This window comes from Taeniopygia guttata, chromosome 1 (genome assembly GCF_048771995.1).
Source record: "Taeniopygia guttata chromosome 1, bTaeGut7.mat, whole genome shotgun sequence".
Lineage (NCBI taxonomy): Eukaryota > Metazoa > Chordata > Aves > Passeriformes > Estrildidae > Taeniopygia > Taeniopygia guttata.
In genome coordinates this window covers 97788334-97816232 of record NC_133024.1, presented here as the reverse complement: position 1 = coordinate 97816232, position 27899 = coordinate 97788334, and the positions used below count along the sequence as shown (strand labels likewise).

Here is a 27899-nt window from a genome sequence, read left to right as displayed (position 1 = left end):
AGGAATGTAGTGAGACTGAAGTTTAATATCTAGCATTGTTAAGAAACTGACATCTAAGGAAACAAAAGTGGAATGCCGATTTCATAAAAATATACACATATAAAAGTATCTTTGTGCCTGAATTCCAGAACAGCTTCTCCAAAGTAGTGCTTCTAGAACTTTCAAGTTTTAATTATATTCAAAGTATTTATCATTTGAATAAAGTTGGCAAATTACATTCTTATATTATTTTCTTCCTTGATGTCTTCCTGAACAGAAAGCATCACTAATTCAATAACAGGTCACTCATGAATGGAGATTTATCTTTTTCTCTCCCATGAAAGCAGCAGAATATTACGATTTTAATATTAGAGTGAAACCCATTTGTTATTCTATCTACTACACCTTCTCCATTCTTTTACAGAACAAGCTAGTCAACAGTAATTTGGCAAAAATAAATTTAAGTCAACAACAAGAAGAGCTGGGCTTCGGTTTCCGATGAAGGTTTACTGTATCTGTTTGAATAAAGTGATCTGATCTATCTTCAGAGGCTAGAACTCTTCTAACAGCTTCTTCAAAGGCTGCTGCAACATTAGTGGCATCTTTTGCACTGGTTTCAAAATAGGGATGGTTGCCATTATTCCTGCACCAGTCTTGGGCTTCTTCTGTAGATACTTGCCTTTCATCGATATCAACTTTGTTACCCAGTATCACAAATGGAAAACTTTCAGGCTCCTTGACATCTGCATAATAAATGAATTCTTTCTTCCAGTTGCTTAAGTTTTGGAAGCTTTGAGAGTCATCCACGCTGAAGGTTAGCAGGCAACAGTCAGAACCTCTATAGAAAGGAGTCCGCAAGCTCCTAAACCGTTCCTGACCTGCTGTGTCCCATATCTGCATTGTAACAAAATGTCCATCGACTTCCAACTCTTTATTTAAGAATTCCACACCTATTGTATGAAACAGCTGTGCATCGAACTTGTTGGTGACATATCTGTTCATGAGGGAACTCTTCCCAACTCCACCATCTCCTAGCAGTATTACTTTAAGGAGTGATGATTTTGCTGCCATTGTTACAGGAACAGATCCTCCTGTTTTCCTAGACCTGTAAAGATTAAGGAAATAATTAAAAAGGAAATCGTTGTGAGCACCAAATTCTGCACACATAAATATCTAGAATGTATTTTAAATTCCACCAACATCTAATTTCATGTACAAAACCAGGACTCCACTAAACAGGCGAAGTGTAGATATACTCCAGTAAGAGTACCCACTCAAGAATATTAAATTTAAGAGGTGTCTCTTCCACAGACTGCAGTCTGCATCTAAGCAGTATGCTGCATAAATTATTAGTCTGTCACTTACAACTATTTGAACCCCCCAAATCCTTCAAACCACCCCCTCTTTGTACTGAAGGGCTATCACATCACATTCAACAAGTGCTATAATTAATTTACATTCACTGGAAAAGGTTCATGGAAAAAAACAGAGCAAGAGAATTTATAGAGCATGTGCCTTGAACTAGTCACTTCAGTGCTGTATTTTATTACCGAAGTTATTTTTAAACCTTTCAAAGGACTAGGAACACAGTTATCTATGGAACAAATGCAAATGCTGTAATTTTATTTAGATGATCATTCAGTAGTTTATAGTTTACTCCTTGCAGAACAGCATTGATGAACAGAACACTATTAAAACTACCACAAAAGAAAATTTGCTGTTGCTACTTCAATGATCTCAAAATGTCAGATATTGAGCCCAAGCCTACAATGATAGCTCAGTTAGGAGGTGTCAACTTCCCATAGTAAAAGTGTCAAAGATTCTGGAAGTGCTAGTGAATAGTCTGGCAGCCAGCATGGGGATGGCAAATTAGTGACACCAAAGAAGGTTTTTTAACTGTTAGACTTTAAAAGAAAATAATAAAAAAAAAATCCTTTAGCACTAAAGTAGTTTGTTCATTAGTGCTTTGTACCCCAACCTTTGCCCTGACAACTGTAGTGTCATCTAATACTGTAAAATGGTGTTTAAATTGCTTGGGAGTAAAGTTTCGTGTTATCAAGCCCAAACTGAACTTTCTGTATGAGGAGAACTGTATTCCTAAACCTGCCTGATAGTGTGGGCTTCAACCCTAACAGGCTTCTCTGCAAATAGCATCTATTTAGAATGGAAATGGGTCATAAGTTGCCTAGTCCCTCTCTTTCTTTGAAGGAAGGAATGTGGTCTTGCTAGTTGTAATTAGCATTACTGGCATATACATCACCCACAGTGTGGCTGTAGAATTAGTACCTGATACAAGCTGGTGTGAGAGTCGTATGACTCTGTGCTGCCTTACAGTCAAGGCCTACAGTAGTAGCAAGAAATGTAAAGAATTTTTTTTATCAGTACTTTCCATCTTTGAATATTTACTTGCTAGACACAATTTACAGTAAGACAGCAGTAGTTTGAAGCCTCAACACAAAAAAAAAAGTCAAAATACAAGGAACTGACTGCTTCCATTAAAAATTTTTTAGAGCAATTAATTTAATTCATTCAGACTGTATAATTTACAGCAATATTTATAAAACCTTAATTCCATACAGGTTTGTATGATAATAAACTTCTTAGAAGCTACAATAAGATATTTCATTTACCCTTCAGAGAGCTACAGGATAATGGCTTTGGCTCAGGTTATGAACACATATATTTTAGTGCATGTGAAAAGCCTCATTAGAGTCACTGGACTACTTGCGTAAGAGTTGCAGTTTATGCATAACTCTGAAAATGGTCCAGTGCATTCCTACATCAATAGACAGGAGCTGCTTCTTAATAAATAATGCTTTCGTGGGAACACAGGGTACTGAATGTTCTCCTGTTCTTCCATACCAGTGCAGGGAACATGTTATAATTTATTTTTCCAGTCCTGCAGAAATTGGAAGTTCCATGAAAGACACAATGTGCATAAATAACTGACTTAAGTAGTTCTGACTGGTACTATGCACTTGTTTCTTCAGCATTTGCATTTTTATCAATGGCAGTTATTATCATGAAATTGTCCACATTTGCCACATTTTAAACAAAATACATGTAAAGTGTTAATAGTATCTACTACTTTGTGCATCTAGTACCTGCAAAGTTAATTTGCACAATTTCAACTATGTGGGTCATTCCAGTGAGGTCTAAGAGACTGATGACCATAAAATTAGTTTTACTGGGCAGACAATTACAGACCAACCACTAACTGTTAAAAGTGGACCAAACTGGTCCTTTCAGACAAGAACTACAGAAAAGAGTCTTCTGTGATGTTGCAGGCAATGTTGATTTTCAGGACTTTCAGTTTCCACAGCTGCCATGCTAGGCTAGAATTATGTTTCCGTAAAGTTTTTAATCCAAAATAATGGAATGTATGTTCAGTCATTGAAATAGATGCTGACAAGCCGTATCTGAAGCACCAAAGAAGGATGTCTGAAAATATTAATAAGTACTTTTGTTTGAAAGCAGCTAAAACTTTATACATTTACAGTTTTATTACTATATAAGGGACTCATCTGCAGCCACACTGATAATGTGATTTAGAGTAATCTGCTGAATCAGAGTTGTATTTTGCAGAACAGCAAACTGCTGCATTTATTTTCTGATTGTACATCTTTAAATAAGATTTTTAAAGAACTCAATTTTTGTAATTGTTTTTTCTAAAGTTATGAAGCTTAACACTCCAAGAAATAATACAATGATAAAATACTTAAGACACTACCAGAATTAATGTCATTTCTCCTATTATACAATTTATCTGTATAATATGTGTTTTGACAGTGTTTTTGGAAGGGATGATTAACATACAATATGATGTTTCTGAAGATTTACTAACTTAATTTTTCAGTTTAAATCATGATTCATTATCTGAAAACAAGAAAAAAAAAAACAAACAAACTTAATTCCTAATGTGCAGATTGTTTTACCCTGCATCAGGAATTACAAGACAGGATAGAATGACATGTAACAGTTTGCTCCAGTTATTTCTTAGTGAGCTACACAATTAGTTAATGTAAAAGTAACCTCAACCTAGTAGACAAAGAGCCTATAACAAGAACAATTTTCCTCATTTTCTTCAAGCATTTCAATATTCAAAGAAAGTCAAAGCAAATAAATAAAAAGTAGCCCACTCTGGTTCATTTTGATAACCATTTCTGAATTGCTTCCCCTAACTTAAAAGGATTACAGTGCTTGAATCACTGACTTCAATATTCCTGTTAAAAGCAGGGAACATTTTCTACTGAATTTAATTTAGTATTTAGTTTAGTATGGCATGATCATAGACCATAACCCAAAAAAGTAAATTAGTTGCTGCCTTTCAAACAGTAAAATGAATTTCAAGTCAAACATTTCCACTATCAGTCCAAATATTTGCTGTCACAACGAAAGACAAACAGTTAAGCAACCTCAGAAAAATCAGTTTGCATTACAAAATCCAGTCCTGCAAAGCTTAATGAAATACCACTGCCTTGTGGAGTCTATCCATCTAGATTGTCTTACTTCCATATATCAGCTTAATACCTGTCTTTGTTTTGAGTGTAAATACCTCTCTTGCTTATGTACTGAGGCAGCACTCAAAGAAAAGCAAGATTCTTGGTCTAGAAATACATAACAGAGACATGCAAACTCAAGTCTAGGAATTTGTCCTTTTTTCCTATTTAAAATAATTTCACAGATTAAGGAGGACCCGCTCACACCAGTGTACCAAAGGCTGAAGACAAATGCTAACTCAAGTTCTATGGATAAACAGTGCTAACCACAGTAACTGCACTGCATCTATAATGGCAGCAAGCTGCAAACCCCATGTAAACTATTAAGCAAATCAAGGCAACTGGACCTATTTACAGTTTAATTTTTCCCATGCTGATACCAGCCACTGCAGCACACCATTAAAAACCCAAACAAAAAAACACACATAGCAACTGAAATCTCACCTCCACTCCCTGTTTTTAATAGGGCACCAAAACCTGGACCTATTGTATCACCACTGAACTGCCTTAGCAATTTTGAAGAAACAGATGTAAGGGACACTTCTAATTTCCAGACAATTGCTTCTCCACTTGTATTTACTTTCTAACTTGGAAACAGGCGAGAAAATTTGTTTCAGTTATCACTGTCATTCAGTGGTCACTGGTGAACCACCTGCTACACAAAACCAAGACTAAAGCTAAAGGTTTTCTTGAGGCTATGTAGTACACTGTTCTTTAAGTGAAGCTGTTAAACGTAAAACAGACTCAAGTTTGTTCCCATCATGTAAGTTATCATGTTTACTTACAACCTAATAGGTCATCAGCCAAAAAGGGGTCATCTTTGATTTAAGAAAAAACACTCAAGTTATGGACAAGCAGAATTAGCAATTCCACAACCATGTTTCACAACTCCCTAGGCTCAAATTTACACATATAAGCACATCAATTTCAGCTTATTCACAATTTTATTTACTAAGTTCCCATATTTTGTTAAGCCACTGGTATCAAATTAGAAGTTTTAAAAGGCACACCACTGCAAGTATTTTGACTGAAAAAACCACTTGCCTTTCAGCAGAAATGTAAACTCCCTCCCTCATTAGTAGTTGGGGTTTTTTCACACAAACAAAGCATTTGACAATAACTGCCAGGCTAGCATAGAAAATGTAGTTGGTTAGTTACATCAAAGAATGACATTAATTGCTTCTCTCTGAAAGGTCTGAAAAGAAGTCCCAAGAACTACAAGAGTTGCAGCAGAAAGGGCAGAATCCAAAACTACATAGTTTTCAACACTTACTGTTTGTGGAGGATTTACATTTCTCAGCCCTCAATCACTACAGTGGTTAAACTTGTTGCCTAAAGCAGATCTGCAAGTTTCCAAAAATCTGAAAAGAAAGGACAGAAGCATATTTTCTCACTTTTCTCCCCTTAGTCAATCCTTGTTCTTGTATTTGAGAGCTAGTGGTTTATACCCTGGTCAATTAAGTGGCATAAGAATGCTTTTTTAGTGCATAAGGGTCCACAAATATGCTTAACCTCGAAAGACTTCTTTCTCAGTTCAAAGGAAAACAACCAGATATGAAGCCAAGATGCTACAGGGTTTGTACTCTTGAACGTGTTACAAAGCAGAGACACTAGCCAGCCTCCAAACTGACCCTCCCCTCCATGGGGCACTGACGTAAGAGCTGTGGATCAGGAACACCCCTTTACTGACAGTCACTTGTCAGCTGCCTCAAAGCCCTTCAGTCATACAGCTCGACCTGCCAAAGTCCTGATCTCCTCCCAAGTCTTCCTTCCTGTATCTGTGGTTTCACCACTGCACTATGAAGATAACCCGTCAGCAAATTATTAAACACCTATCCAAAAGAAAACACAGACTATTTGAAATTGCCTCTAGTTTTAAGCAACCTTGATTTAACACCAGAATATAACTAGAATTTACTTGTAATTTTTTATATGAACCCAACCCAAAATGAACCGTCATTCAGCTGTTGCTACTCATTTAGATACCAAAAAAGTTTTATTTGGGGGTTTCTTGTTAAGGTTGTTTTTGACTCCTTTGAAGCTAAGGATTCTAGTTCAAACAGTTGCCTGGCATGACTCAGGACTATGAAAAAAACAGTGGCCAAGGGAAGGAACCCTGAAGTTCACATACCCCTTGGATCATTAAATCATTTCAGTACCTACTGCCAGAATCCCTTTGTTTATTCTAGTTTATTCTAACTTCTAGCTAGACACAAAGTCAATTAGCAAAATTTGTCAGGAGAAATGCCTACATTTATAACTCTCCCAGTTTAATCTTGCATAAGCCTAACCTTCACCTCCAACCTCATCCCCCCAAATTCAAGTAGAACGAACAAACTTATTCCGATTTAATCAGAGTTGACATTTCTCAGCAGTTCACAGTTAAACATCTTCCAGCTCAAATATTCTATTACTTTCAGCCAACTCCAAAACACCCTTCGGTGCTGCTGCTCCTGGTCCAACACTGCTAACAATGCCTGAGCTATTTGACATTCTCCTTACAACCTACTTCTCTATTACTGCTTCCACTCTTTCAATAACTTATCCAGCAATTATTTCTGTCCAAATGTGCTCATCCTTCTTCCTTGCATTAGTTTCCCTTTTCCTTCAGGGAATCTTAGTAATAGCAACATCTCTTGGTTCAAGGCTACCTTGTACATTCATACTCTTCCCAGTGTAACTCTTGTGATGAAAGCCCATCCCCTAAGGCATTAAGTGGGTTACACTGTACCAGGCCAACACACTTGTCTGCTCTGCTCAGAATGAAAACAAAAACAAAACACAGAGGAGAATGAACACAATTAAAAAAAAAAAAAAAACCAAACCAAACAAAAAAAAAACCCTTAAGGACATCTTACAAGGCTTTTTGCTGGGAAGTTTTTATTCATTGTGAAACATTTACGTAAAATTCCAAACCTGAGGAGCTGGAAGATCCATTTCCCATAATTTATTACCAAATAGACAAAAAATAAAACAGAACTTGAAATTGAAATCTAAATATCTTATTTGACCCTCTGCAATTTTTTTTTACACATACTTTCAATTTAAGGAAAATTATGGTGTTTGAGCACTCAAAAGTAAAACAAGGACTGCTAGAGGAGGTTGTTTTTTTTTTTTTTAACACACATTGTCTCTTTTTAACTTTATAGAAAAGGCTTTACTAAAATTAAGACAGACAAGGCAGCTCTACATAACCTGAATGCAGACAGAGAAAAGTAACAGTTCATTATAAATTTGATGTTGGTATGAAACACAGAGCTGTACCATCCTTTGGTTAGGTTTCTCTGAAAATAAAAGCACTAAGAAAAAAAATGTTTTGGATTTATTTTGGGTATGTGTGCTCTCCCTCCAGTCTACCATTAGAGCTTGTTACCTTCAAAGCTACTAAAAGTAATGGAAAAACACTCCGAAAAAACAAACAAACAAAAAAAAAACCAGTCACGCACAGCCACCCTTGCTCTAAAAAAAGCTAGCACTGACAACCTCAGTGTTGCACAACACGTTAAAAGTAAAGACAAATAAAACCCACATGCTTATTTAGTGTAGCTGCAAATTACTATGGACAAGAAGGAAAACACCACGTAGGATGGGAGGCTGCATGACAGCTATCTCCAGACAAGCATTTCAATTCCTGAACAAAACTTTGCCAAGTTCCCTACTTAACTGTCCCACCCAAGTTAATAAAACTTAAATGCTCTCCATGTATCTAGTTTTACGTAACCTTGCTATAAAGGCACTAATGGGAGGTTTTAAAAGCTATTTTTCTTGCACTATCCTGTTACCCACTGTTTTGAAGAAGTTATATGCAAGACAGCTTTACACCGAGAGCAGCCCATGAAGCACCCAGACGTCAGGGATTCCCATTCCCAGTCCTGGCCCATCGCTAGCCCTGCCCTCACCTGAGCCCGCAGAGCCACCTGCCGCCACGGGGAACTGCCCCGGCCCTGCAGAGGGGCTGAGCCGAGTGTCTGCTTCCAAAAAGCAGAACTGAAACCCAGGGCGCGCTGGAAAGGCGGGCCCGCTCCAGCACAGAACCCACTGGGCTGGAAAAGAGCTGCGAGATCACCGAGCCCAACCTGTGGCCGAACACCGCCCTGTGAACCAGCCCACGGCACCGAGTGCCACGTCCAGTCTTTCCTTGAACAACTCCAGGGCAGGTGAGTCCACTCCAGCCTGGGCAGTCCGTTCCAAGCACACAGCAACGAGAAAAAGGAGATGAAAGGAGCTTTAATACTTCCTCTGCTCCCGGTCTGAAACGTGCTGAGGACACAGGTACGAAGCCCAGTTTCCCCCTGACAGACCAGCGATCTCTCTCCGACGTGAGGAAGCGCTCCGGGGTCGGCGCCCGCCACACGCCGGCTGGAGCCGCTTCCCAAAGGAGCCCCCGCCTGCCCCAGAGTCACGGGATCGCGGATCACGCCACATTCCCCGTCACCCCGGAGCGCCCGGGGCCCCTTCCCCCCGCGGGCCCGGCCGGGGCTGCCCTCCCGCTCCCCGGAGGCTGCGCCAGGAACACCGGGAGCGCGCCTGGGATCGCGGACAGCAGCGGGGGAGCGAGCGGGGAACGCGCCAACGAGGGAAAGGAAAATAACGCAACCTGACTCGGCTCCGGACCGCGGGAAGGGAACTGCCGCCGCTCCCGGGCGCGCTGGCGAGGCCGATCCCAGCCCGCGGGACGGGGCTGTGGCCGCTCCTGCCGCCGCTGCCGGTCCCAGGCTGCGCCACCGCCACCGGGCGCCGCGGAAGGAACGAACATGGCGGACAGGCCGGGGGCGGGCCCGGGCACCACGTGACCCTGGCCCCGCCCACCGAGCAGTGGCCACGCCCCGACGGGAACGGGGGAGCCGCTGAGCCCGGAGCGGCGGGGAGGTGCGGGAATAGTGGGACAGCGACGGGAATGGTGGGACAGCAACGGGAACAGCAATGGGAATGGTGGGACAGCAACGGGAACAGCGACGGGAATGGTGGGACAGCAACGGGAACAGCAACGGGAATGGGAACAGCAACGGGAACAGCAACGGGAATGGGAACAGCAACGGGAAAGACTGTGCCCCCAGCCTAGCCAGGGCCGGAAAGGCCCATCGAGGGCCATCTCTCAGCGATCACTGCCGTGCGCCGTCTGAGAGCGTTCCGCCGGAAAAGATAACACTTCTTGCTCTAGAATGCCCGAAAATGCCTTTATAAAGTACCTGCCGGTCAGAGTTATTTATTAATAACAGGCAGTAGTCTCACCGTGCTCCACACTAAGGGCTGCAGGTATGCCAACTCACAATTGTAAAGCAGCTTCACTTTACAACTAGAAACATTTAATGTGTCAATGAAGGAATTCATCAAAATACAAAGCACGCTATTTTCAAAAAGTAGCTAGGCACTTCTTTTCCTGCACTAATTCAGAATAACACCAACTTGACTGTTAAAACAAGATCAGAGGGGGAAAAGTTAAAGGAGACAGTGACAAGAATCTTCTCTGTGCTCTTACAAACTCCTCATGAGGGCAAAATTTAAAAAACCCAAAAACCTAAAGAGGTTCCCACAGCATCAGGAGGAATAGGTGATGACAGGCATAAGTACACCCATTTGCTCAAGCAGTCATCACATGCTTCTGATCACAAGGCAAATGCAACCAGACTGGAATTGCCACTTGTAGAGTTGCCTTGTTTTGGACCAGACATCAACGCAGCCGAAGGAATGGAAAACAAGATCTCAGTATCATCAAAAGAAGATGTCTTCTACTGACAGGAACAGGATTAAAGGCAGGCCATGCTAGAGGCAAATCTGATGATACCAGACCCATTTTTATCTAACAAAGCTGGATTTCAAAAATTTTTAAGTGCTTTTTTCCTGGAATCTGCTTTCATCCAATTCTTGAATAAAATACAAGCAAGTGCTGGAGGGGTAGGAAAGTGGACTTTAAATTATTATAATTTTAAGGTATATAAGTTCTAATCAGTTGTAAATCATTATTTTATGATTTATAAAGAAAAAAGCTGCATTTAGAAGTGGAAGAAATAATTACTCTATTTTGCAGTTAATACCTTTTGGGGAGAAGCTACCATGTTTTTGTTTTGAAGCAACACTAGATTTTGTTTTGAAACACATTGGATACATGTGAGGAAATTTAGAATTGCAGGAGAGTTTGGCTTGGAAGTGACCTTTAAACATCATCCAATCCAATCACTTGCAACGACCAGGGACATCTTCAACTACATCAGATTGCTCAAAGCCCTGCCACCATCAATCTGGGGAACCTGTTACAAGGTTTCATCACCCTTGCTGTAAAAAACCAAATCCCTAGCCCAAATATAGTCAGTCTGTCCAGTCTGGATCTATGCTCCTTTCTCATCCTACTGGAACAGGCCCTGCTAAGAAGTCTGTCCCCATTTTTCATATAAGCCCCTTTTTAGGTCCTGGAAGGCTCCAATGAGGTCGTCACAGCTCTTCTCCAGGTTGAACCACCATAGCTGTCTCATCCTTTCCCCACAGAAGAGATGCTCCAGCCCTCTGACCATCTTGTGGTTTCCTCTGGACCTACTCCAACAGGTCCATGTCCTTCCAGTCCTGGAGACCCCAGAGCTGGATGCAGCACTGCAGGTGGAATCTCATGAGCACAAAGTACAGGAGCAGAACCACCTCCCCCAACCTGCTGCCCACACTGCTTTTGATTCTTTCTGGACTGCAAGTTCACATTGCTAGCTCATGTCCAGCCTCTCATCCACCAGCACCCCCAAGTCCTTCTCCTCACGGCTGTTCTCAATCCATTCAACTCCCTGCCTGTATTGACATCAGGGGTTGCCCTGATCCCGGTACAGCATTTTGTACTTGCCCTCATTGATCTTCACGAGGATCCATTTGAACCCAGTTCTTCAGCTTGTCCAGATACCTCATTTTTCCAAGTTCTATTTAGAAACAGAATTCTTGAACCTCTCAGGTAAGATGTATTTTTATTTCCTTTACATGGGAACATATAAGAAAATAGAAAAGAACCATGGTGTAACCATGACTACTATGCTCATGATTTTATAGGAACACTGGAGCATCGTAGCATTACTCTCATGGTTAATACACATGCATGAGTGCTTGAGGATCAGGAACTGAAGGCCCTTTTCATTGTGTCCACTCTGTTACATACCATGTATGTAACAAACACAACAGCTGCTGTAGAACAACACAAATTGTAGAAGAAATAATGCCTCTGACAGGGCTGGTCGCATGAATGTGCTTCATGTGCTGCCAGTCCTGAGGTCAGACAGAAGAACGTGCCCAGTTAGGACACAGTTTGAAACAAGTGCACCAAAACCACTCCTGTTTAAATTCTGCAGACACGCAGGGTCCCTGTGGAGGCTGCTGTGGGGCTGCCCCTGTCTGAGGGCACTGTTTGACCATTCCAGTGCGGGGGAGCAGGGCTGGGGCAGTGCTGGTGGGGGCAGCTGATTCAGAATCCCACTGCCAGCAAGAGCCCCATTTTGGCTCACTGTACAAGCCTGGTGGACCAATTTCCATCTGACAGCACATTCCCAGACTTGCCTGGTTCTCACTGGAGTTTTGGCAGATCATTGTCACCGGACCTGCCTTGCTCTTGTTTGGCTGCTGCTGGATAGTGACCCTTAAAACTGAAGCCACTGTCCCTGCATGCCTGCATGCCTTGTCACCCACTATCCTCCCCTGGCTCACCTTCCCCTGTGCAGCAACCCACCCTTGCTGCTCCCTTGCATGCACCTTCATCTGAAAGCTGACTTTGCACTTTAAAGGATTTTGTTCACAGAGGTGTATTCATGTTGTTATGCTATATCAGAGAGAACAGCACAAAAAACATCCAATGGCAAATAAAGGGCAACTTTTTTTGTGAATAGGAGGAAGTTCTGTATTAGCAAAGCTCTCTTATAATAAGAGCTTGTGAATAATACTTTTTACCATCTGTAGCTGGCAAGAAGACTATGTCCCGTCCTGGCAAGAGATGACATGGCCTCAGTAAAGCATGACTTTGTCACCTCTTGGCTGAATTACAACAGTTCAAAATAAGGGGATATGAAGTCATTTATGGCTCTCTTAATACCAGAATGCAGCAAGCCAGCTCCCAAGCAATCCAAGAAATTATCAAAGTGCTCTTGTTTCTTTCCTTATCTTCCAGGCAGTCAGTGAATTGGACCATTACACCCTGAAGATTCCCTGAAGGACTGTAATTCAACATATTTGCTCCTTAACCACAGGCTATTTCCAGCTAGCTTTCCTTCTTGGCACAAAAAAAATAGCTGTTTTTTGTTTAAAGAGCTGCAGTTCTTTGCTTTAGTAGCAAATGTAGATAGCACAGCAGACGGAAAGGAATACACTTTAAATGAAAAATAAACAGCACAAATTTCCTTTTGGTTTTGAAAAGAAGAGTTATAAACAAACAACAAATGGCAGCTGAGTACCTCCCTAAAAAGTGCACAGTAAGAGGCATATGACAGAGGTAGAAAAGGCACTCAACAGAACAGATGGAAGTGGATCTAGCAGGGGATCTCTAGGAACCAGAATGAGTTTTGTTACTGGTGTTAAGGGAGCAGCATTGACTACAATTTATAGAGCACTTCTGATAGATAGTGTATTTTTAATTTTTTTTACTTCAAAAATTGTGTGAAATTCATTTTTAATTCAGCTTTCATCTTCTCAAGATATGTATCACATGTTCTGCAGCTACAGGCTGCTTGATCTTTGAGAGCAATTTATGTTTAAGACCTTATTGCTGATGTTAAATCATAGGATTCAAGGAGTTGAATTTACAGCATTTCTGGAAAACCCCATGGAGATAAATAAAGACTTTAGCCTTGTTCAGCATATATTTGTCCTATGTGGGGATCACCTCTACCAACACACTCCTTGTAGGAGTAGCAGCACAGACATGATAAACATCATGATCTCTGCTTTAAAAAGTTCAGAGATCTTTTTCTCACCCAGAATGAACTGGAAAAAAAAAAAAAAAAAGACTTCAACAATATAAAAGAATCTCATTTTTCAAAGCTTTTGTTTTTGGACTCTACTTCCTGTACTCCAGTGATTTACACCCACCTGCTGTTGGTACACACTTTGTAGTTGCAAGTTGGCTTTTTAAACACATTTTGAGACAAAGCATATAACATAGCATATAATCTTAGCCAGCCAAATATTTTAAGCCTGCACAGTTAAACATTTAATGATGGGCAGTTAAAAAAAAATGATGTTACATATTATGTCACAAATGTGGTCAGTGTTACAGATACAAATTTTACCCTTGAAATATATTCTGTCAGAAACACCCTTCAAGCCTTGTAATATTTATTTCCCTTTGCCAAGATAAAACTTGGATGAGCTGTACATTACTGGAATGGCTTCAAAACCAACTGCAAGCAGAAATTATTTATAAGTTGTTCAGAGCTAAAATAAAGTCTTCTGCTACATGGTGTTCTGTAACAGCACAATGCTGGCATAAAGCTCTCCTCAACAGGACCATGACCTTCAAAATGACTGCACACAATCCTGTGCTTGCTGTGATCCACTAACAGAGGAGTGTTTGCTTTCCTGTTGTTTCACTGAAAGGTAATGACAATACTTTACACAAAAGAATGCCACTTAATAGGACTACTCATAAGCATCAATTCCAGCACACAAGAAAGGGCTGGGAAGGAAGGCCAGATAGGAACTCCTTGGTTACACAGCTGAACACTGGGGGTCTAGCTGAAAGCTTTAATATGTATTTTACATCAGTGCAATTCCCCTAAAACACACATTTTTACATGTTAAAAATCTAAGTAATACTGCTGAAAGGTAATTGTTAACCTTTCACAGAACAGAATGATTTTTCCTCTGCTTTTTCAGTAGAATAGTTTAAGTGTCTCTTTGCAACATCAGGTTACACATATATTTCCCTATATACAGATAAAGACCTGTCTTTCAGTCCTGGCTGGTATTTAGTTCACCAATACCTATTTTCTCATCTCATGCCCGCAACTCCTTTCTCTGAGAGGTCATGCAGCTCAGCCCAGAGGAGCTGACCAGCCTCAGCTGTGTCACAGTCAGATGGGTGCAGAACTGTCCTCAATTCCTCCAGCAAATACTCAGCAGGTTTCTCTGCTCTGCTGATATATTTTAACCTTGAAGTGCTAAATGCCTGTTGAGCATTTGTAAAAGATACAGGCCGCTTACTTTAGTGAGAAGATTTTTTTTTTTAAAAAAATACTTCTTGTGGACAATGAGTGAGAATCCTGTTGATGCTAGAACAAAAATATGTATAAAAACTTCTGCTATTGGATTTCCTCCTATTCATTGTTTGTGGGTAATGTGCACTATATAGAAACATTAGTTTTCTCAGTTCAGGACAGATGTCCCAGTTCCAGAGAAGATATCCACTCAAGAAAGTTAGTAACTCCTATTAATTTTATTTATTAAATAAACATACATCCAATAATATATTTACATCATTTTCTGAAACAACCCGTTGTCTGATCCTGCATTAATTTCTTTGAAGTAGCAGGACACACCATCTTACATTGCAAATCTTGCCGGCATACTGATAGACTGACACAAGTCCTGTTTTCCTTCTAATAGCTAAAAACATAAAGCAGAATCTCATTCTTGCTTTCCTTTGCTAGCTGCTTTCTACCCCCTTTAATGCTCTACTCTTAGTTTCTTTTTTCCCTGTTAGAAGTCACCTCTCAAACCAACTTAATAATCTAACACTTGCTGGCAAAAAGCGATTTAATTAAGGAGTGAATCCATGCTGAAGATTCTGCAATGCACATAAGTACATGAATTGCAGTTTTGTAAACAGTTTTATGTAAATGAAACTTATATTCCATGAAAGAACTCTTCCTGGAGTTAAAAAAAATTTCCAAGTATCCAGTCCCTTCAGGAGAAAATTCAGCACTTGGAATAATTTTAATAGATTTACTAGCAAACATTCCACTCAAATAGTGTAACCATTTTTTTCCTTTTACCCTTTATTTTTTTACATATTTACATTACTTAGACCATGTAAGATTCATTCAAGCCATCTTTAAAAATACATTAGCAGTTTTTAAAAACTGATTTTGCAGTTTTTAGTGGCAGCATCCACGTAATATCAACACAGAATTTAAAATTACAGAGTTTTAACAGAGGTAAGTTCTTATACATGTTTCCAAGTCCTTTATTATATAAGGACAGCTTTACAAACAAATCCATCTGCTGTGATACCACTGTTCTCCACATTCATTACAAATAACATACGTCAACATTTGTTCATCTGGATTTGTGTTTCGCACCCAAGCTGGAAGAAAGAGAGTTCCTCTGGCAATCATAGTGACAGTGCAATCAAATTTTTCACAGCGTCTGCACTTTATTTTGTTTGTTTGTGTGCCATTAATAACCTGTGGAAGCTGATGTTCCTGAACAGATGATTTTGTGTACAGGGCCCTGAGCTGTTTCAGTTCATCGCTGGCCATTTCCATCACTGTCATCTCAGCAAAAGCCTTTGGGCTCAAAGTTCCTGAAAAAAGATTATGCTTTAAGTGGCAACTTTTAGGGTTCTTAAGGTTAGAAATTTTACTTCTGATGCAATTTTTATACTTTTTATCATTTTTAGCATGAAGAGCAAAAATATGTTCTTCAATTTCTTTAGCTAACTCTAGCCATTTAACAGTTTCTTCTTCATCTTTAGCAGAATCAATCAAAGCTTTGTAAAGAAGATCCACACATTTACACCTCAGAGCTCTCATTAGATCCTGCTGCAGACTTGCTTCGCCAACAACAAGTTTAGAATCATCATCAACAGTGTGTTGTGCCTCAAAAGAAGAAAGCCGATTCATACTGCCTTCTGCATTGCTACATACCACATTTTTAACGGTTTGTGATGGGATCAAACTGTTGGAACTAGTACCATCTAATGCCTCCTGCTGACATGGTCCTTCAGACAGCAACTGCTCTCTAGGAACTACACTGAGATGCTCAATTTCTTCTTTCACATACACAGAAACTGACTTTTTAACTGGCATTGACTGAGCACAGTTATTCTTGTAAAGCGTTTTCCACCTTGACAATAACTGCTTTGCTTTCTTTTTTAATGCTCCTGAAGGGCAGTTCTTGAGTACTCTGTATACAGCCTTGGTAACTTCTGTCCCCTGAAGATATTCTACAGTCATATCAACATCTTCAAGTTCCTTAAGATGATCCTCAATATCTTGCAAATTGTTCTCAGACAGCAGTTTTTCAATACAATGGGTTCTGTGTACAATATTTTTCAGATCAGACATTTTTAAACCTAGAAACAAAAGAAAAGATCATAACCTTTCCTGCAGTTATGACATAAATTCATCTTCTGTATATTCACACAAGGTCTTATTTTCCTTTTATGCTATTTTATTTGTATATATCACTGGGTTTCCCACCATTTCCTTGAAATGGTGTACAGAAGCCCAAAACACCACTCTGGTTCCTACATGACCCTCAGCTTTTCACTTGCTATACAAGAGATCACGCTACATCTCTTTCAGAATTTTCTCCTTACAGCTATCAGAGAAGCCAGTCAGAGTCAGGACTTTTACCTGAGGTCCCACTGCTGCCCTTCCCCTTGCTAGCTCTGGCATCGTATTACAGATGGATTATCAAGATGGGGCAGCTCAAAAACAATGACACCTGCAGTGTTTCAAAACACTGACATCTACAAATTTTGAAAATTCTCAAAGGTTAAAGACAGATTCCTCTATATTTTCTTGCAGCTGTAGCATTATCAAAGCATGCTCTCATATATTCTCACGCATAAAGGAAAATCAAAGGGAGTCTTCAGAATGCAGAATCTCATGGTTTCAATAGTATTTCCTTTTGATTCCTTTTCATTAAGCCCTTTGATCAAAAAATGTTCAGTGCATTGTTATTGCAAATTTGCATGCAAAGAAAATTATATTCTTAACATTATTCTTGCTGAAAAGGAGAATTAAATGTAGAATGCAGAAATGAATGGTGTATTGTGTTGTGTTCTTAATTTCTGCAGTTAGTCTTCTAAATGTATGCACTAAATCAGTGTTTTGTCTGAAATTGCATCCATCCTGATTCTACTCGACAAAAACTCCTCTGCCTGACAGAGACAAGGCTGGCTACACACATCCATATGGGAAGAAGTCATAAGGTGGTTTCTTGCAGCATCATTGTTTCCATAGTGAAAACTCCTGGGAACAGGGGTAGAGAAGGGACAAGAGACAGCTGGGTAATTTGCACCCTGTTGCTTCTATGACCACCACCAGCTAATTTGTCTTTTACATGACAGAAACAAGTTCAAATTTTAGGTAGGACCTCAGAGCTCCACAAAAGAAAAGGACAGAGAGGATAAGACTTCACTTTTTTCTATAGAAACAGAACCAACCCACCCTCCACAGTAAATGTTCGCAGCATTCCCTTAAGCTGTATTTAAACACTCTTGTCTTACATCTTGAAGTCATGCAAAACCTCACCAATGGTGATTTCAGAAACCAATTTATTACTCAAGAAGTTTCAAACTCAGAGAAACAGGATGCAGTTTTCACATACTTAAGTTGAGCCCTCTGCATCATCATACTAAAAAGAATGTGAGTGCATCCTCTGAGAACTCCTCTGTTCTTTCACAGGAACACAGAAGCTGTGAACAGAAAGAAAAGCTTTGTCATGTAGGAGAGCCATCACAAAGCAAGAACAGTTCCCTGTCTTCAGAATACCAAGAAGTGGACCTTAGAAAATCATTATCTGCCAATTTACTGTTTTCCATGCAATCCAGGGCAGAGTTGGTGACAGCTGTATGTTAAGCCAGTATGATTGCCCTATGCCTTAGAATCAGTTCTGCTTCTTCCAGCATACTCCACATTTACTTCAGATCTTGTGTCTGATATTCACTGGTAATTGGGAGAAGCATAAGAAATAGCATTAAAAAAAAAACACTGAATAAAGGTAATAATCAGTGACATCAGAGAGGTTTCTGCAGGGAAAATGGTCTTGAAATGGTCCTAGCTTTGTTGTGTGTACCTAGTTTGCAATAAATTTTAAAATCTTTCAAGGTGAAAAGCTACTTATACTTCTGAAATATTACACTAACTACTGAAATATTACACTAGCTACTCAAGCATAAATTTAATCTCGGTTTCCAAATTAAAAGGAAGTGTGATGAAAATAATAAAAAGTTGTTTGTACGTTTGTTGCCCTATAAATCAAGTAAGGACCAGATTTATCACCAAGGTTGACACAGACCCCATAGTTTTACACAAGCAGGAATTAAATAGAGCTTCCTAAACTTATAAGGAACATACAAAGTAATTCAACATTTCATTTTACTACCATGGTTTCTTTCAAAGGATGAAGCAAAGCTCATTAATGCTGGGGAGCCTGTGTTGCATTTCATATTAAGTCTGAATGCCAAGCACCTTTTCTGCTTTCCTAATCAAGGCACAACATGAATATGTCAGACAACTGTAGAAAACATGTTTTTCTTATTCTTGTAGGGAGAAACTTGAAATTACTGATGCCATGGTAATACTGCAGTGTATTTTCTAGCCAAAGTTCACTGGGAACCCAAGTATAGCAAGCCTAAGTTCTTCCCTGCTCAGACTCCTGTTTTCTGAATTCTGTTTCTGTTATAAATCAGATAGAACAGTAAGTTCGGAGAAGCCCCAAAACCTTTTGAAGAGAATGCAAGTGTGTCACAGAAATCAAGCTGCAATTCCAAATGGAAAATTATTCTACCACTTGAGGGAGCTGTGGCATAGCAAACCCATGGAATGTTTTTAAAAGTGCACGAGATGCTCCAGCCTGTGAAGAAAAAAGATAAAATAATTACACTATGAACTTTAGGTGACTTCAAATTTTTAAGGTACATATTTGCCTCATTTTGGCAAACAAACCCTGCAGAGTCCATAGATGCTGGGATATAGACAGGAGGGAAAGAGTATAACCCTTATCCAGTCTGTGCACTGCACTTTGATTTTTTTTTAATTTGGAATTTGACTGCTTTTGTACCTGATTTAATGCAATTTGACAAATGCCGCTGAGCAAATATTTATAAAATTAACTGAATCGAACTCAATCAGTGTTGTTCAGCTGTGTTCCTAATTCTAAGAGACAAGAAATCGGAGAAAGACTAGGTTTTTTCTTAAGTTACAAAATGAATAATGCATCTTTGTTAAGGTGGAGCTATAAGAAAAAGAATGAACAAATGATAGTGTCACAATTTTGTGCAGTAGAAAACAAACTTCCTCAACCCTCCCACAACTGCACAGGGCATTTCAGTTTAGCAATGACAGAATCACAGAATGGTTCGGACCAGAAGGGACCTTGAAGAACACCTGATTGTAGCCCCCCTGCAATGGGCAGGGATACCATTTACCAGACTTTGCTCAGAGACCCATCTAACCTGGCCTTGAATACTCCCAAGGATGGGGCAGCCACAACTTCTCTGGGAAACCTGTTCTAGTGCCTCACCACCCTCTGCGTAAATAATTTCTTCCTAACATCTAATATAAACCTGCCCTCTTTCAATCTAAATCCATTGACATTTGGTCTGGAATGATCTGCTCATGTAAGAAGTCTCTCTCCCTCCTTTTTATAAGCACCCTAAGGAACTGGAAGACTACAGTAAGGCCTCTCTAAAGCCTCCTCTTCTCCAGGCTGACCAAGTCCAGCTCTCTCAGGCTGTCTTCATGGGAGAGGTGCTTCAGCTCTCTGAGCATCTTTGTGGTCCTCCTTTGCACCTGCTCTAACAAATCCATGTTTTTATGGTGCTGGACCCCACAGTTGGATGCAGCACTCCTGCTGGGGTCTCATGAGGGCAAAGTAGAAGGGGAGAATCCACTCCCCAGACCTGCTGGCTGGGCTGCTTTGGATGCAGCCCAGGGTGCCATGGGCCTCCTGGGCTGCGAGCGCACACTGTGGGCTCATGTCCAGCTGTTCATCCACAGGAACCCCCAAGTCCTTCTCTGCAGGGCTGCCCTCAGTGACTTCTTCTCCCTCGTCTTCTGTGCTCATGTCTGGGATCGCCCTGACTCAGGTGCAGCACCTTGCACTTGGATTTGTTAAACCTCAGGAGGTGCTCCTGGGCCCACTCCTCAAGTTTGTCCAGGGCCCCCTGGATGGCATCCTGTCCTGCTGTGGTGTCATCTGCAAACTTGCCAAGGGTGCACCGATCCTGCTGCCCATGTCACTGATGAAGATATGAAAGGGTGCCAGTCCCATGAGAGTCACCACTCACCACCAGCTTCTACCTGGACACAGAGCCACTGAGCTGGCTGCATCCATCCAGCAAACTCCTTATCCACTGAATATGAATGAGTCCATCTATCAAACCATGTCTCTCCAATCTGGAGATAAGAATGTCATGTGGGACTATAATAATGGCCTTGCAGACATCTAGATAGATTACATTGCTCAGTCTTCCCTTGTCAACCGTGCTGTCACTCCATCACAGAACACCACCAGATTGGTCAGGCATGACTTGCCATTAGTAAAGCCATGCTGGCTACCTTGAATTACCCTCCTGTCTCTTACGTGCCATAGCTCATCTTCTAGAAGGTTCTTCTGAGGCATAGAGGTGAGCCTCACCAGTCTGTAGTTCCCTGGATCTTTCTTTCTCTCCTTTTTAAAAATGGAAGTGATGTTTCCCTTTTTCCAGTCAGCAGGGACTTCACCTAACCACCATGACTTTCCAAATATGCATGAGAACATCTGTTTGGATTCCAAGCATACACTGAAGGTTACAAGGCTCGTATTTACAATGAGACTCTGTAACGCTGTGCTGATGAGGCACTTTCTTGCCAAGTAATTACAAGCTCTCACTCTGACTGCACGGTATAATAAGTCACTTGTGTATACAAGAATAAATGATGACAATCAATAAAATCCTTGTAAGCCAGTCTGCTTCCAAAAAACAAAAACAAAAACAAAAACATCAGGCTACCTCAGGTTTAAAATATGGCCATCCTGTAATAATGCCAAGTTGAATCAGAATATTTTTAAACAATAAAATGACTAAGGAAGAGAAAACCAACCAACAAACAAACAAACAAAAAATCCCAAAAACAAACCAAAACCCCAGCCTGAGACACTTGCTGTTAAGTGAAAATTCAGTCCCCAGGAAAAACACTGCCCTCCCCAAAAGCATTTGGGATAAATGCTTTGTCTTTGCTTTACACCTTGTACAAAGCCATAGTCCATTTTGTCTTAACCCTGAAAAACCAAGACAAACTCAGTATGGATCCAAGCAAGAGTATATGAATGTCTTCTAAGGGTAAATACCTGTCCTTTTCTCCCTCATCCCAATCTCCACTGTAGGTGAACTTTTCTCCAAGAAATTCTATGTAACTGGAAAAAAAATCCAGACCACAGCCCAGACAAGGATCAGAAGTCAAGTACTCCTAAGAGTGTGTCCTGGTTTCACTTGGGGTAGTGTTAATTTTCTTCACAGTGGCTGGTATGGGGCTGTGTTCTGGATTTGTGCTGAACACAGGCTGATAATATGGAGATGTTTTAATTATTGCTGAGCAGGGCTTACACAGAGCCCTTGCCTTTCCTACTGCCATGCTGGCAAGGAAGTTGGGGGTGCATGGGAGACTGGGAGGAGAGACACAGCTGGGACAGGTGACCCCAACTGACCAAAGGATGTTTCAGACTATCTGACATCGTGCTCAGTGTATAAAATGGGGGGAAGAAGAAGGAAGGGGCGGGGGGGGGGAACATTAGGAGTGATGGAGTTTGTCTTCCCAAGTCTCTGTGACATGGTAGGCTCCCCTGGAGATGTCTGAACACCTGTCTGCCCATGGGAAAGGGAAGTAGTGAATGAATTCCTGGTTTTGCTTTGCTTATGTCTGCAGCTTTTCCTATTAACCTGTGTTTATCTCAGCCCATGAGTTTTCTGGTTTTAGTCCTTCCACTTCTCTCCCCAGTCCCACTACTGGGGCTGTGAGTGAGAGGCTCCATGGGGCTTGGGGTTAAACAATGACACAGAGGAATAAATGTTCTGCAAATGTTATGTTAAAAAATGTTAATGCTATAGCAGAGATGGTGCATAGCATAGTCCTGAAAACACAGCTTACTTTGGGCAACCTAAATCCTGTATAAACAATGAAAATTACCAAATGCTATTTTAAGTTCAAGAGCCTAAGCAGAAATCAGAATTCTCACAGCCAGTCTCCAACCCCAAAACCATTTGTTCATCCTATCGACAGTGGGAGAGCAGATATCAATGATGTCATCAAGAAACCATTTACTGGAGCTTTTATTTCATCTTGGCAAAAATCAGAGCTCTTCCTGCCTCTCCACAGGACTGCCTCTCACACCTAAAAAATTCAGAACTAGACAGAAGTTCATCTTCAAAGAATAGCCACATGAATAAAGCTAGATGAATACAATGAGAACTGAGGCAACACAACAGTATAATTTCCAGTTGTCCATGACCACTGACACCTCACTGACCAAGAGTCACCTCTCACTCACAGATCCAGAAGTACTGGAGTACACAGTACTAATACAGAGAAGTAGCTTTGTTCTGCATCTTTTACACATCAGTGACTGCTTGAACTGCAGCACTCAAATAATCTGGAGCTACACTGCCTTGACCCTGTGCTTCTCCCAGTGAAATCATTCTCCCATAGCTTTCCTCCCAAATTAGCAAGTTTGAAGAGGAGAGATGGCAGACTGTATCACATTCATGTGAAGATGCATAGAGTATCCTCTTTTACAAGGCAAATTTTTAATCCTTATTTGGAGTTGCTTCTTCTAGACCCCTCCATTTTTAATTAAAATTGAATTCTTATATTCTTAAAAAAAAAAAAAAAAACAAAAAAAAAACCAAAAAAAACCCCACCAATCAATAGAATACATAATGAAATTTTCAAGCCTCAGGGATCAATCTCAATGCAGAGCTGTCAGCAAATTTTTTTAATAAGATCCATCATGCTTGGATTTAATGAGATAGGAAAAGCTGTTTTCCTTACCAGACTGCTTAGCCACTGGCTTAGTTTGACAAAAAAAAAAAAAAGAGAAAATACTTTACAAATTAAACAGCTACAGTTGTTTCGAGTTCTAGGATGCTCCACTGATATTAGAGATGCTGTACATCCCAGCAGAGACATTACCTTGCTAATGGCTCCTTTAAATAACTTCATTTACAGTCAATGATTCACACTGGAAGATACTTTAGCTTTTCCTATATCCTGTCTTCCTTAACCATGTGAATTTTTCTACTGAATGAAGTAGTTAACTACTTGAAATACTGAAAATGTTACAAGTAATGCATTATTCCACTGATAGGAAATCTTTTGTTTTTACTGATATTGCTGACCTTGTCAATAAATGGAGTTTAAAAAAATGACGAAATTTACTTTTAATAAGTTACAGGTTACAAGCACCAACTGGAGATACTAGCTAATGTCTTCCACAACTGGGCAGATATACAGACTCACAATACATTCTAGTACATTATGATTCGGGGGGGGCAATAATAAAATGTATATATAATTCTGAGAGATTTGTCATCAACAGTTTTATTAGCAATTATGAATAAATAAGTAGGTATCTACTTGCTTTAAAATTTGTACCATTTCACATAAACTTGTGACGTTTCTCTAAGGTACAACCAGATTATTTTCCAATATTAACTGACTTTATTCTAAAATCAATTTCCTAGTTTGGGAACAAGGTCACAGAAATGTACCATGGAGCTCTCTGGTTTTTCACCTTTTCATGACAAAGCCTTGTTAAAGCTAGCAGAGGAATCCCTCTTCTCTCAGCCACTTTCCACTACTTGTCAGTATGAAGTACTAGCTGGGGCTTCAGGCAGGTCAGAAGTCAGGCTTTTGACACACAGGGCACATTTTTTAAACATGAACTCCCATTTTGGCCTCAAAAGACAATACATAGGAAAAGAAGTGTGTTGAATGGAACTTCAGCAGATGACTCAAACATGACTTAATGCTTATCATGAGGTTTGGGCTTTTGGTGCAGCTGCACACAGCTTAAACCATACAGTAACTTTTGTGATTATATATTAACAGTCTCCTGCTATCTAAAGAGTACAGCTTATTATCTGCATAAAAATCCAAGCGTGTTAGAAATACATCTAGCATTTTCCCAACACGTCTCTATCATGAAGAGCAAAACAAGCTGAGCCAAGCAGAAAATGCTATTATCAATCCTTTAACATCACCTGCCTCAGTACTGAACTGAAACTTCACTGTATGAAAAAGAGGTTTTTGGACTTTGTCAAATTACCGCTTCATTTCCTAACATTCTTTTTTCTCAACAGTAACAGATTTTATAACAAAAAAGAATTGTTGTTACATCTGACAGAAAACAAGAGCAATGTTTCACTATTTTCCCACAGCAAGAGGATATGATAAACATTCTCCCTCACTCAAGAAACATACCTGGCAATAGAAATATGTTCTAAGTGGGTTTGTGCAATCATATATTAAATAACTACATTTATGCAATATAGTTTAGTCTCCTAACTGTTCATCTGGATGGATGCAAATGTTCATATTCATATTTCCAATCACTTCAGACAGCAAACCAGCCAAAATAATTCAAGAAGGCTGTGATATCTCCAAGTAGAAGCCAGTTTTTTCAACATACTTTAACTGTATTGCCTTATACAGGTAACAGTTTCAGTTCATTTTATGTCTTGTTGCTGTTTCAACACCACTGGGATTGTATCGCTCTGCTCCCTCTACTCAATCTCTGTGCACAAGAAGCATTCATAACATTGTCCCTCAAAGACTGGCAAATCGTAATTCCAAATTCCTGGTACATTGAGATTGGCTTGTACACTATGATGCTCTTAGAAGTAAACAAATGGGAACTCAGACAGAATGATTGGGAATTTACACCTTTTTTAAAAAGGAAAGGTTACAGTACTATGCAAAACATGGCTCCAGCAGTCAGTACTTGAAAAAAAATCAGACTTTTACATGTTCTATTATAACTACAAAATTATGTATAAAACAATTGTCTACTACAAAATGACAAAAGACTGAAAATTCTTTCCCTGTTTACCTACAAAGACGTTACCATTCATGCTCATTCTTGGTTTTACAGCTTTCCTCCACTATTTTGTAATTTTATCTTAAATTTTTTGTTCTTTTACCCAAGGAGAATTAGAACTTTTTAAACCTACAGAAAAGAACATGTTGTGCGCTGCAGGTATAACATTGGCTTTTAAGTGAAAGATCTCATCAAATTTTCTTACGTGTCCATCTGTTTTTCAGTCTGCACAAATATTGTTTATATCCTCTTGCAGATGTACCTATTTGAAACCTGGACAACTTCAATCTAAACAAAGCTTTCCTGGGGTGGATCACATTTCCTTCTTTCACTGAGCTCTGCATTGGCATAGAAGTCTAACAAAACAGACTGTCTTGAAGACAGAAGCCTAAATCAGTAAGTAAAAATGTACTTAAGACATATCCATCTAAAGTACATTTGTTAACTTAATACTTCAGAATGAAAATATGAATCATTTTGGAGAGAAATAAGCAATGCTTTCTCTTGAGCACATTTCCTTGACAAAGTAGCTTTAAAGATTATTCTTAATCATCAGCTACAAAGGAATTAAATTCTAGCACACTACAAGTAAAGGTAAATGCTAAGTTCCAATGTCTTTTTATGAAAAACTGTGCTGGCAAATTAATATAAAAATGGAACATGTAAGTAATAAAAACATGCTTTATGAACTTCTGCAAGCTTTTCATCATTTGTCAGATAAACACTGTATTTTCATTGCTTTAACGTTCTTTTTTTTTAGTTAAGTCTTGGCTCTACACAATTTCTATTTGTCATTCCATTGCCAGGGCCATATTTAGAATAAGTATCACTGTTGCTGTTTTACAGGTTTTCCACTGAAAAATTATAAAACTTTTTTCCTTTAGAAATAAATCCTTTGTGTGCAGGAGAGTGCATGTGCTCCTGAAAAGGCCATCCATTCTGAATGGATAAAGAGTATGATTTAAACAAATGGTATTTGTAAAATATTATTAGTGTCTGCTGACATTCCTTATGCTAAAATATGAACACTTAAAAGTGAAAGTACAAAATTTTGTAATACTTTAGAGTCTTGATCAAAGACCCATGATGTACTGGTTTAAGCAAAGGGTGAAATACACTTGAAATGAAATGGATTTTTATATATTTAACTATTAAAACAATACTACATTTAAAAGCATGAACTCTAGCTCCTTTCTATATTTATACCAACATATATCTTATTTCAAGACATCAATGCTGCATGGAGACCAATATAAAAAATACATAAAGAATTCCCATAACAGCACCATTACAGATATCCATCCTGCAGCTTCCAAGGTCAGCCTCTTCTGTGAGTGGAATTACAGAAGTCAGAAGGGAAGTTACGGCAGCTGGGAGCAGCAGCCCAGTCGTGTGCATTTGGAAGCAGCTCACATTCGCTTGGCGTCGAAGCCAGCCACAGGTGACAGCTTGTCTGGCTGAGATCTGGGGTCAGGTTCATGCCACCAGCGGCTGAGAATCGCTACTGGAATGTTCATCTCGGTCACCAGGCCATGAAACTTGGGGGAGATCAGCCTGCAAATCTGCCTGTGCTCGCTTCCCAGGATACGGGCGTGCCCACGCACTCTGTGACCCAGAACGCCAGGGACATGCTAACTCTGTGGGGTTTTCTCCAAATTCTTCATTAAAATTTCACAATATCATAGAATTAATTAGGCTGGAAAAGATCTGAGATCATGGAGTCCAACCTATGACTGAACATCACCTGTCAACCAGACCATGACACTGAGTGCCACGTCCTCAAAACACCTGCAGAAGCGGTGACTCCACCACCTCCCTGGGCAGCCCATTCCAGCATCTAATCACCTTGGTGAACAATTTCTAATTCTTTCCAACTTAAACCTCCTCTGGCTCCTCATATCCGTTCCTACTACACATGCCCGGACCCGTCTAGCTTAATTCTGACCCACTGCTGTCCTGCTCAGGAGCGAAATACTGTCCCGCACAGCCGGGCCAGGAGGAAAAGCAAGCTCGGCCCTACCTACCAAACCCCCACTTCTCTGGGCGCTGCTCCCCGTTCCCCTCGGTCCCCAGGGCCAGCCGGGGCTGGCACCGCGCTGAAGGGCAAACCAGGGCTGCGGCGCAGCTGGGCGGCTTGTGCCGCTGTGACTTTCCTCCGACCTCACCGCCAGCGCCAAGGCAAGGGCGGCGGCTCCCCGGACACTAGTGAGGCGGAGAAGCCGCACTCCTGCTGCCCCGGCGAAGCACACAGCGCCGCTCCTGCACACAGCGCCGCTCCCGCACGCCCCGTGCCCCGGCGCCCTCACCTCCGCAGCGCGGCCCGCCATGGCGCCGCCCGCCCGCTTCCTGCTCCGCCGCCATCTCGGCGCGGCCGCGGCCCGGGCGGCTGCGCGCTGCTCCCGCCGCTGCTGGGGCGCGGGCGGACACCGGGCGTGGGGC

General features: G+C 40.5%; 2 protein-coding genes and 1 long non-coding RNA gene across 5 annotated transcripts; 1 reads left to right on the top strand and 2 right to left on the bottom strand.

Annotated features, from left to right (window-relative positions):
* Positions 1 to 5: 5 nt before the first annotated feature.
* Positions 6 to 27899, bottom strand: RAB9A (RAB9A, member RAS oncogene family). 3 transcript variants are annotated; one of them, XM_030280970.4, is made up of 3 exons: positions 9076 to 9217; positions 5752 to 5839; positions 6 to 1084 (listed from the first exon to the last, which is right to left on the bottom strand). In XM_030280970.4, exon 3 carries the CDS (start codon positions 1048 to 1050, stop codon positions 445 to 447), a length of 606 nt encoding a protein of 201 aa, XP_030136830.1. In that variant the 5' UTR covers positions 1051 to 1084; positions 5752 to 5839; positions 9076 to 9217; the 3' UTR covers positions 6 to 444. The 3 variants fall into 3 exon arrangements, with proteins under 3 accessions (XP_030136830.1, XP_072790173.1, XP_030136837.1); XM_072934072.1 differs by lacking the exons at positions 5752 to 5839; positions 9076 to 9217 and adding an exon at positions 27767 to 27899; XM_030280977.4 differs by lacking the exon at positions 5752 to 5839 and having other exon boundaries at positions 9076 to 9268.
* Positions 9357 to 17424, top strand: LOC115496564 (uncharacterized). Its single transcript, XR_003962064.4, has 3 exons — positions 9357 to 11406; positions 12607 to 14030; positions 16129 to 17424. It is a non-coding gene; the product is annotated as an uncharacterized lncRNA (long non-coding RNA).
* TCEANC (transcription elongation factor A N-terminal and central domain containing) lies at positions 14850 to 27897 on the bottom strand. Its single transcript, XM_004174936.5, has 2 exons — positions 27767 to 27897; positions 14850 to 16728 (listed from the first exon to the last, which is right to left on the bottom strand). The coding sequence occupies exons 1-2, from the start codon at positions 27819 to 27821 to the stop codon at positions 15638 to 15640; spliced, it is 1146 nt and encodes a 381-aa protein (XP_004174984.5). The 5' UTR covers positions 27822 to 27897; the 3' UTR covers positions 14850 to 15637.